Source organism: Thamnophis elegans, chromosome 14 (genome assembly GCF_009769535.1).
Source record: "Thamnophis elegans isolate rThaEle1 chromosome 14, rThaEle1.pri, whole genome shotgun sequence".
Taxonomy (NCBI): domain Eukaryota; kingdom Metazoa; phylum Chordata; class Lepidosauria; order Squamata; family Colubridae; genus Thamnophis; species Thamnophis elegans.
Genome location: NC_045554.1, coordinates 28766015 through 28776938, shown reverse-complemented (window position 1 = coordinate 28776938; position 10924 = coordinate 28766015). Strand labels below are relative to the sequence as shown.

At 41.7% G+C, this 10924-nt stretch overlaps 1 protein-coding gene across 6 annotated transcripts in view; it reads left to right on the top strand.

Annotated features, from left to right (window-relative positions):
• Positions 1 to 562: 562 nt before the first annotated feature.
• Positions 563 to 10924, top strand: part of LOC116518154 (cytochrome P450 2J5-like) — a 36719-nt gene continuing 26357 nt past the window's right edge. For 2 of the 6 annotated variants that reach the window (XM_032231434.1, XM_032231435.1), the window contains exons 1-5: positions 565 to 980; positions 4446 to 4608; positions 5437 to 5589; positions 6170 to 6330; positions 7076 to 7249. In XM_032231434.1, the coding sequence (XP_032087325.1) occupies positions 822 to 980; positions 4446 to 4608; positions 5437 to 5589; positions 6170 to 6330; positions 7076 to 7249 (810 nt within the window). In that variant the 5' untranslated portion in view covers positions 565 to 821. Of the gene's footprint in view, positions 981 to 4445; positions 4609 to 5436; positions 5590 to 6169; positions 6331 to 7075; positions 7250 to 8812; positions 8955 to 9147; positions 9336 to 10924 lie in introns of all 6 variants that reach the window. The other 4 variants (XM_032231431.1, XM_032231433.1, XM_032231430.1 and 1 more) reach the window with 4 other exon arrangements.

The window sequence follows — 10924 nt, the reverse complement described above, 5'->3', positions numbered from 1 at the left end:
GGGAATGTGGTGAGAACCACAAGAAGGAAAGAGTAAGGAGGGAATAGAAAGGAATCTTCAGAATTATTCCAATTGGAGTAGAATTATTTATGCTGTTATTTCAATACTCCATTCGTCTGTTAGAGCTTGGCCTTGTTCCCTTGATGATATCTTCTTGTTCAGGAATGATGGGTTTTTAGCCTGGTGTGCTCTGCCTAACTGAGTGACTTTGTGATTTAGATTTTTGGAGAACGTTGCAAAGACTTTATTCTGTCCAGAGTATTGATGCTTGGGAATAGATCCCAAACCAACAGGCTGCCCATTCCAACACAGATTATATAGCTGCCCATGTTTTAACCAACTCTGGGAAGCAGTGGTGGGATTCAAAAATTTTTTACCACCAGTTCTGTGGGTGTGGTGTGGCTTTGTGGGTGTGGCAGGGGAAGGATGTGGCAAAATCCCCATTCCCTCCCCACCCCATTAACCTGCTTTCCAGCTCTGTTCTCCTATTCAGGGCAACAAAAAAAGATCTGCTGGGAGGCAGTAGGGGCGGGGCCAGCCTATTTGCTGGTTCTCCAAACTACCCAAAATTCCCGCTACCAGTTCTCCAGAACCTGTCGGAACTGGCTGAATACCATCTCTGCTGGGAAGTCTCCCAATAATAAGGTTACAAAACCTTATTAATACTATAAAACTGAATAGATTAAAACAGCCCAGTCCTGATCCCAGCTGCAGCGTCAAATGTGCAATTGGCCAATCTCACCCCAGTGTTGAGGGAATAAACTTCCTCATTGACTTTTTGTCAGCAGGGAAAGACAGAGGCAGACTCCTCTGCTTTGAATATGGCTGTTTTCAGCTGGCTGTTCATTCTTTCCTTCCTATTCATCTGGTTTTGGAAAAATAAACCTCCCAAAGGTTTTCCCCCTGGGCCGTGGAGGCTGCCCCTGCTTTGGAATCTGCTTCAGATCAATAAAAGGAACCCTCTGAACTTCCTTGATGAGGTAAGAATCCTTAATTGCTCTTATATCAAACTCCATGCAATCAATTTGCAGAAAAGAAAGGAGTTTGGCTGCCTTTTTTAAAAGGAGGGTGGCTGAGCAGTTCTGTGTCTTTAAATGTTTCTGCATGTGCTTGAAAATACACCCTGCAGCCCATTGAGGAGAAATAATAGAATAGAATAGAATAGAATAGAATAGAATAGAATAGAATAGAATAGAATAGAATTCTTTGTGGGCCAAGTGTGATTGGACACACAAGGAATTTGGTCCATATGCTCTCAGTGCATATAAGGAGAATAAAATACATTCATCAAAAATAAAAGATACAACACTTAGTGATAGTCAAGGTTACTAATAAGCTATCAAATCATACTAGGAAACATAAAACAATATAAATCATAAAGATACAAGCAACATGGTTATAATCAGAAGTGGGAAGAGATAGGTAATAGGAAGGAAGAGAATAATAATAGTAATACAGTCTTAGTAAATAGTTTGACAGTGTTGAAGGAATTACTTGTTTAGCAGAGTGATGGCGTTTGGGAAAACACTGACCTTGTGTCTAGTTGTTCTGGTGTGCAGTGCTCCATAGTGTCGTTTTGAGGGTAGAAATCAAAACAATTGATGTCCAGGATGCGAGAGGTCTATAGATATTTTCACAGCCCTCTTTTTGACTCGTGCAACATACAGGTCCTCAATGGAAGGCAGATTGGTAGCAATTGTTTTTTCTGCAGTTCTAATTATCGGTTGAAGTCCGTGTTTGTCTTGTTTGGTTACAGAGCCAAACTAAACAGCTGAGAAAGTTATGCTGATAATCAGATTCCAGGTACCTTTGATCTGGAGCAATCCTAACCACCCCCCCCCCCCCAAGGACATTGAAATGCTTCCAAAAGATTCTCCAGAGTTTATTTGCATTGCATGGAGGGTTTATGAATGTTTGAACTGAATTCGAAGGGTCAGCTCTGCCCTTTTCCAAAACAACATTTGGAATTTCCTAGAATACAACCAGAAATCTTTCTAGACCACCTTAAACCCCGCCAAATTATTTGGAGAAGGAAAAAAGGCCATGCAGCTGCTGGAAGTCACTGCTTTCACTTTCTTGTAAACATTGCAATTCCATTCTGTCACTCTGATGCTAAATTTCTATTATACAATTAAGGGAACTTCTTTTTAAACAAACTCTAACATGTAGCAATTCCCCTGGATAAAATGTCCAAAATGTTATGTGTAAGATTTATAATGTATGAAATGTTAATTTAAGATTTTAACGATGAAAGGCTTCCAATAATTGCTGTTAGAGTTTGCGCTTTGTCTTTGCCCCAAGGAGGTGTGTGAATTCTCACAAATGTGAAAGTTAGAGAATGGGACATTGTTGTTCCTATGTGTTTCTGGCCTATTGTAAGTACAAATGGGCCTTCTTGGAAAACATATTCTGCCATGCAATAGCAATAGCAGTAGACTTATATACCGCTTCATAGGACTTTCAGCCCTCTCTAAGCGGTTTACAGAGAGTCAGCATATTGCCCCCAACAATCCGGGTCCTCATTTTACCCACCTCGGAAGGATGGAAGGCTGAGTCAACCCTGAGCCGGTGAGATTTGAACCGCTGAACTGCTGATCTAGCAGTAGCCTGCAGTGCTGCATTTAACCACTGCGCCACCTCGGCTCATGCATCGTTCTTTGAGCTGAATTAAACTTGGCATGTTCCTACTTCCTATTTGAAGGATAAGCATGAAGTATTGCCCGACAGGGGATTACACAATGGCTCAATGGCTGCTAGGCTGGCAGTTCGGCAGTTCGAAACCCTAGTGCCGTGTAACCAAGTGAGCTCCTGTTACTTGTCCCAGCTTCTGCCAACCTAGCAGTTCGAAAGAATGTAAAAATGCAAGTAGAAAAGTACAAACCTTTACCTTACTTCCCAACAGAGAAAATTGAAAGGTTATTTAGACATTGAAGTGGAATCTGTTTATAACACTTCAGTATTAAAATGAGGTTGCTGGAAAACCATGCTCATATTTATCACTTATAGCTTTTATGTACGCTGGGAGCTTATGCACCAAAGACAAATTCCTTATGTATCCAATCACACTTGGCGAATAAAGAATTCTATTCTATTCCATTCCATTCCGTTCCACTCCACTTAACTCCACTCTACCTATTCTGTTCTGTTGGGTTCCGTTCAGTGACGTGCGGTGAGGTTGATACCTGGTGAGGCTCAGCAGGGCAGCGGTCGCCTCAGCGGGGGGGGGAATTGCATCGCGGGAGCAACCAAGCGCCCGGGTCTGCAGCAAAGGCGTTTGGTGGCTCCCGCAATGCAAAGTGCCCCGCTGCCCCCCCGCTGTCCCGGCCTGCGTCCGCTGCTTCTCCAAGCTCCGCTGCTGGAAGTCCCAGATTGCCTCTGGGGGAATGCTGAGTGAAAAACGGAGCGAAGCTTCTCTGCGGCTTCCCGGCGCTGCCCAGAGGCTCTTGCAGGAGCACGTGTCAGCGGCCGGTGGCCTGGAGCGGCCCCGGCTGTGAGACAAGGGAGCACTTAAAGTAGCCGCTGCCGCTGCCGCCACCACCACCCCACCGGGCGAAGGAGGGGGGCACTTTCCCGGGGGGCTCCCCGTCACTTTTTGCAGTTTTTTCCTTTCGTGCTTAAAAAAAAATTGGGACTTTGTTAAAACGCCACGGGACACGGGACAAATTGTTCAAAAGTGGGACTGTCCTGCCAAAAACGGGATGTCTGGTCACCTTAAACTAAGTGGTAACTAAAAAAATAAAATAAGCAGGGGGATAGCCTAGAATGCCTCTATGGTCCCTTCCAACTATTCTATTCTATTCCATTCCATATTTTCTATTCTATTCTATTCCATTCCATTCCACTATTCTATCTATTCTATTCTATCTGTTCTAATAGTATGGACTTTTGATATCACATTCAAATGATTTGCCACCTCACAACGTACATTTCTACATCTGAACATTGTTTCTCTGTGTTATAAAATCTATGTGGGTATATGCTTATTTATTTATTATTTATTTATATTATTGTCATGTTTATGTAGTGTATATTGGAGGCGGTGACCTCTGAGAGCTGAATGCATTGAAATTTCATTCTAATGTATGGCAATTAGTGTACATTTAAAGTGACAACAAAGTGATTCCAAGTGGGTCCATCTGTCAAGAGGTACCATGCCAGAAAGCAGGAAGAAGAGTTATACTGTTATATAGAAATAAATCCTTTCCCCTCTACAATATATTCCCTCTACAATATTCCTACTAAGTAGTCGAGTGAAAGTTCTGTATATAACATGCGTACAAGTTGAGTGGGGTGGGGGTAACAGCAGATCTCTTTGAAAAATGGAGCAGGACGGAGCTACAGGTAATTGTTCAAGTTCATCACCTTGGTGAGGCTTGGTCGTATCATTGCAGCGATTGGTTCTCTGTGATTTCCTAATAACTTATAATCCTCTTGTTTCGTTTCAGTGTGCAGAAAAATATGGACCCGTCTACTCTCTTTATTTGGGAACCACACCCGTAGTCTTAATTCACGGATTTCCTCTAGTGAAAGAAGTCCTCGTGATAAAAGGCACAAAATTTGCTGGGAAACCAGACTATTACATTGTTGATACAATCACTAAGAAGAAAGGTAATGATACAGTTTTCAAGCAGTTTGAATGACTCTTCAAGTTTACTGTATTTTTCGGAGTATAAGATGTACCGGATTATAAGACACTCCTTAGTTTTTTGGGAGGAAAATAGGGGGGGGGGAATTCTGCCAACCAGGTATTCATTTGGCTAGTCCGTAGCCTGATAAGCTTCAGCACATTAGTTTGCTCACTGGTTTTGAGGTTGGGAATGGTGGGGGCTGTGCAGGGGTTGGTTGCTGCCAGCATAACTGCCAGTTCGGTGCGCATGCAATTTTGCCCATGCAAGTTTGCTTTACTCGCACCCATGCCAGATGCATGCTCCCGGTGCATCACCCAGCAAGGTTCAACCAAACTTCATTCAGACAACCTAAAAAGTTAGCTATGACCTATAAGATAGCTACAGGATACATTTCTTGCACAGGAACAGGAAGCTCAAGGGCAAGGCCCAAGAGAGAGGAGAAATAACACTCACTCTACACTCCATGTGCTCATCTGCATAGGACCTAAAATCCACGTGCTCCTGTCCATCAATAAACTATCTTTCCAATCAGCCTCCATGTTTGCAGTGTATTTCTCCTCACTTGGAACTGAACCATGATGGATATTTCTTCCATCAACCTTTTGCAACCTTCTGACAAGCAAAGCCAATGGGGAAGCCACATTGGCTTGATGGCTGCATAATTCACTTAACACCTGCTATGATTCTGTGCCAAGGAAGGTCATAAAACAGAGCAAAACTCACCTACTGTCTCACTTAGCGACTGGAAATTTGGGCTCAATTGTGGTTGTAAGTCAAGGACTACCTGCATCAATCTTTGACTTGACAGGCATAATCTCACAGTCTTATGGTGAAGTGTTGAAGGAGCAAAAGAGGTTTTCACTGAGGCTGTTCAGAAACTTTGGCGTGGGGAAAAATCTGATGGAGGAAAGGATCCTGGAGGAAGCATCGTATTTGACTCAGGCTTTTACGGAGAACATGAGTAAGCTTTCCCGGGAGAGGGTGGAATGGTTGGGAATTGTCCTTTTGTAGCTGCTCCCTTTTCCATAGGATACAGTTGACCTCAAAGTTGGCAATTGAATTGGTGCACTCACGCAGAATGGGAGAAACGTAGAATTATACATAAAATTCGAAGCCCTATTGGCCAAAATAAGACCTACCTTTTATTTCATTTAACTGTAATGTTTCTAAGGTTGAAGTGCTTAGTTCTTGGTTGGCAGAAGGTTGATAGAAGTTTGGGGTTACGTGGGAAGTTTCATCATGTCTAAAATTCTAGAAAATGAAACGAGTCACCGACTTTTGATTTCCTGGAATACTGTTTGCCACCATTTACTGGGTATATATATAATGTATCTACCTACCTACCTACCTACCTACCTACCCATTGATCTCTATCTTATCTCTCTAAGATTTCTCTCCCACTACTATTATATGAAGATAGATAGATATAGAGATAAAGCGAGACAGAGACATATTGGTTCAGTCCTTCACAACGGTCCCAGGTGTTCATGTGGCAAAAATATTCCCTGATTTATAGTGATATCTTTCATTTCATTCTGCAGGCACAACTTTGGAGCCTCACGAGCTCCTTGAAAGTGCGGTCACCAACATACTTTCCACCATAATATTTGGGAAACGTTTTGAATATGACAGCAACTTCCTGAAATGCCTGCTGGACCTGACCCATCAAAACTTCAGACTGCTGGCAGGACCCTGGGCTCTGGTATCCTAAATGAGAATCCAGACAAACGTTCAGATTTAAGGCACAGCTGGTGGGGATTAGAAAGTCAATTTTCTTGATGTTACCATCGCCAGACCTTGAATGAGAAAGGTCTCACCCATCTGGGGAAATGGATTTTCCTTGCAATTAGAGGCCTTTGATCAGAGTGCCAGGAGGAGTGGGTGAAGGCTCTCTTGAATAACAGCAGTTATCCAAATTGAATTGGTTATAATTCTTCTTCTTCTAGGGTTTTCTCCACAACTTCAGGATCGGTTGGTTCTTGATGTTGTGGGTTGCGAGAAACTGACTGGCTCAAAGTTACCCAGCTGACTTTTATGCCTAAAATGGGACTAGAATTCACGATCTCTTGTTTTTTTAGACCAACTCCGTCACCAGTGTCCAAAGTGACTGAATTAGGTTCTATATTCAAATTTCAGTTCATTTCAACATTTGACTCCCTTTCAAACTGTGAGAGATATTTATATGAACCCTTTAGGGATTTCTTTTATCTTTCAATATAAAGCAATAGCACTTAGACTTATATACCGCTTCACAGTGCTTTACAGCCCTCTCTAAGCAGTTTATAGAGACAGCCTTTTGTCCCCAACAATCTGGGGCCTCATTTTACCCACCTGGGAAGGCTGACTCAACCATGAGCTGGTCACTTCTGTCTGTGGGCAGAGATAGTCTGAAATACTGCATTCTAACCAAATAACCATTTTTTTTCTTTTCTTCTGTTTGTTGGCAGCTTTCCAATGCTGTGCCCTTAGTGAGAAATCTTCCCCTGCCCCATCAGAAAATATTAACAAATGCCCATAAAATGTTTGCTTTGTTTGAAAAAGAAATGGAGGAGCACAAGGCAACTTTGACTCTTGGAGAACCCCGGGATTTCATTGACGCATATTTGGAAGAAATCCAGAAGGTAGATTTCTTAGTCTTGTTTTTCATTTGTATATTATATTTTTTTCATCTCACATCTCTTTCTCTAACATAACAAGTTGTGCGAGTACAACAGTTCTTTAGCACATGGCTGTAATTTAGTCCGGTGTTTAAAATACCACAAAGGTCTTTTGGGGGGGGAGGGGTTGTTAAAAAATTACAGTCTTTCAGAATTTGTGCCCCTTGTGCATTTTGTCCAGGGAGAAGGAAATCAGAGAAAATTATTTGGGTGCTGCTATCGGTCTTTGCTTAGCTTGTTCTGTAAACCTAGCAAAGAGTGAAACTTCCCTGTTAAAATCAAACTCTTTGAATCTGAATTTCAAACAAAGCGCAGCTATAAATACTATAAATATGCAGCTATAAACCCACTGAAAGGAACGCAAAGTCAAGAGTCCACATTGGCTCTTCTGCGATATGCAAACCAGCTCACTAATATTTTTCAAACCTTTTCTATCTCTCTTGCAGTCTCTCTCTTGTGTTTTGGTGGCCCCAAAATGAAATCAAATCAGTTTATTTCAGCCATAAATACAGAGATACAACAAAATACCTAACTGAAGATTGTTACATGCATTATCCATCTATCAACTGTCTTTCTGTCTATATATCTACAGTCTATCTATCATCTCGTATCTATCCATCCATATCCATCTATCGACCAGCTATCATCCATTCATCCATCATATATCTATCTATTTCTTTTTCTCTTTATCTATCCATCCATCCATCTATCTATCCATCCTATCTATCTATCTTTGTTTCTTTCTTTTCTTTCTTTTTCTCTCATCTACACATCCATACAAATCCGCCCCCTCTCTCTGAAAAACGATGAGTTTAATAAGCTCTACATATGAATAAGAATATTGTAAAAAGTGAAATAAGTACCCAAACTTAGTTAATGGTGCGATGTACTGTATAGATGGCAGTGCAAAATGGGACAACCTGGGAGGAGATGTTTCTCTGAAAGAAGTAACAGTAAGCAGAAATTCCACTCCCTGCCTGGAAATTTCTTCAAGATCAATTAAATGAAGATCTTGTAGAGCAGAGTTTCTTAATCTTGGCAATTTTGAGACAAATGGACTTCAACTCCCACAGCCAGGAAACAGTGGGGACACTTCCTTTTCATCATTAAATTCCTGAACTGTTTTTGCCCTGATGAATTTTTGGAGAAACTTGGGCATTTGAAAGATTTGCCGTTTCTTTGCTTGCTTGCTTCTCCTCCTCTTCCTCCTCCATCTCCACCTCCTGCTTCCTTTTCTTTTTTAGTGATACTTTTCAGAATGAAGTCTTCAGTTTGCTTCCTTTCCTTCCCTTCCCTTTTTCTATCTTCCTTCCCTTCCCTTTTTCTATCTTCCATTCCTTTCCTTCCCTTCCCTTTTTCTATCTTCCTTTCCTCCCCTCCCCTTTTTCTATCTTTCTTTCCTTGACTTTCCTTCCCTTTTTCTATCTTCCTTCCCTTCCCTTTTTCTATCTTCCTTTCCTTCCTTTCCCTTCCCTTGAATACATAGATGTTAACAATCCTATTTCCATTCTTTTTTTTAACCAACTGAAGCCAGAGAGGAAAGGTTCAAGTTTTGAAGAAGAGCAACTAGAAGTCTTATTGTTTGACCTAATCAATGCTGGAACAGAGACAACCTCAGTAACACTGCAGTGGGCATTCCTCTATTTGGTGGCCTTTCCAGAGATCCAAGGTACAGAATTGTCAAATGCTGCCCTTTAGTAGCAATAGTAATATCTTCACCAATTACATAAAATGGGAAAGAAGGGAGTTAGCATCATGGCAGGAGATTCAGTGATCTGTGTACAGTGCTTGGAAGCAAACTAATATCCACTTAAAGTCAATGAAATGTTTTCCAGAAGGTAACTGAGCTCTTTGTTCCTCAGAGAAATGCTGGAAGGAAATAGACAAAATCCTGGGAAACAAGGCGAGACTGAAACAGGAGGATCGTATAAGGTTGCCCTACACAAATGCCGTCATTCATGAAATCCAACGCATATCAAATATAGCTCCACTTGGACTACCTCATAAAACTATTAATGATGTGCACCTTCTTGGATACAAAATTCCCAAGGTAAAGGTAGAAACCTTTGAGTGGGAAGGGTATAGCGTTGGTGATTCTCCAGGCAAAAATCTGTAGTTGTCTGATGTGAGATCTCTCTGTCTCTCTTTCTCTGTGTGTGTGTATCTCCCTCTGTCTGCCTATTTTATTAAGTTTTTATTTTATTTTTCCATTTTCATAATATATAATCACATGTATTACATAGCCAACATCATATTGTATTATTAAATGTTTACATCAATTACCACCAGCTCCCAAAAACTATTATTGGCTCTTCTGCTCCCCATACACCATATTTGTACCTTATACATCACTTTCTTCTCCCTCTCTCCTCTCCCTCCCGACCTCCTTTCTTCCCTCTGTCATCCTTCTCTACTTCCCCTTCCTCTCTCCTTCTCCTCTCTCCCCTTTCCACTCCTCATTCTCTCCTCCTCTCCCCTCCCCCTGCCCTCTCTCCTATCACTCTCTTCTTGTCTTACCTCTCTCCTCTACTTCACACTCTTCATCTAATTTACTTGGTGTATTTCAGCTTCTCAGCGAGCTCCATTTTATGTTAATGGTATTTATAATTCCTTTTCGGTATACATATTTAATTTTGACCAGTGATGTGCGGTCAGCTTTACCCCCGGTGAGGCTGTTTTTAGACTTGTGGACTTCAACTCCCAGAATTCCACAGCCAGGCATGCTCAGTTCTGATTTAAAGCGACAGCATTTTTTCCCCTTGCAAAATAAGTTTTCCCATTCTTTTTCTTCTCCCCCCCCTCCTTCCTCCCTCTCTCCCTTCCTCCCCCTCTCTAAAAACAGACACACGCACACAGAGAACTTCGATCCCTCTCTCATTCACTCACTCTCAAACAGAAACACCGAAGTTGGATTGGATATATTTTCCAAAGGCTTGAAAGCAGCTCCTCTGCCATACCCCCCCCCTTTCCCTGTTGCCTTCCGATCAAATTTTTGGAATTCCTCCCCCCTCCCCCCCACACCTTTTCCAGCTGTTTCAGAGACGATTTCAACTCTGCTTCTCCCAGCCCTCCCCTCCCCTCTTGAAAAGCCAGAGCTCTGAAGTCAGACTGAGCTACTCGCTCCCAGAAAACTCTAAAAAGCCTCTAAAAATGCCCTCTACAGGAGGCGAGAGAATACGTGCCTCATTTGAATAAGAAATTTTTCACTTGTTAACCCTTGCTTAACTCTTAAAAGGCGAAAAAATCCTTATGCAAAAGAGGCCCCTCGTTCTCTGGCCTCCTCCTAGTTAATACTGAGAGCAGACACCAAGCCACTGTGACTTGAAATCTGGTAGCAACTACCCTGGCTTTAATTATTTTAAGAAAATTATTTAAAATCCTTTCCTTTCCCTGAGGAGACTGGTGAGGCCCCGCCTCCCTTGCCTCTAGTGACTGCACATCCCTGATTTTGACATATATCTTCCTCCATTTTTAAAAAAAGAAGAGAACAAAAATGTATACATATATAATTGTGCTTTTAAACCACACACACATCAGCCTATTTTTGGCCAAGATGTAGACCTGGTTACAATTACCAGCTATTCTCATCATTATATTTATATAATTATGCATCCTTACACACACCCAATTTGTGATTGT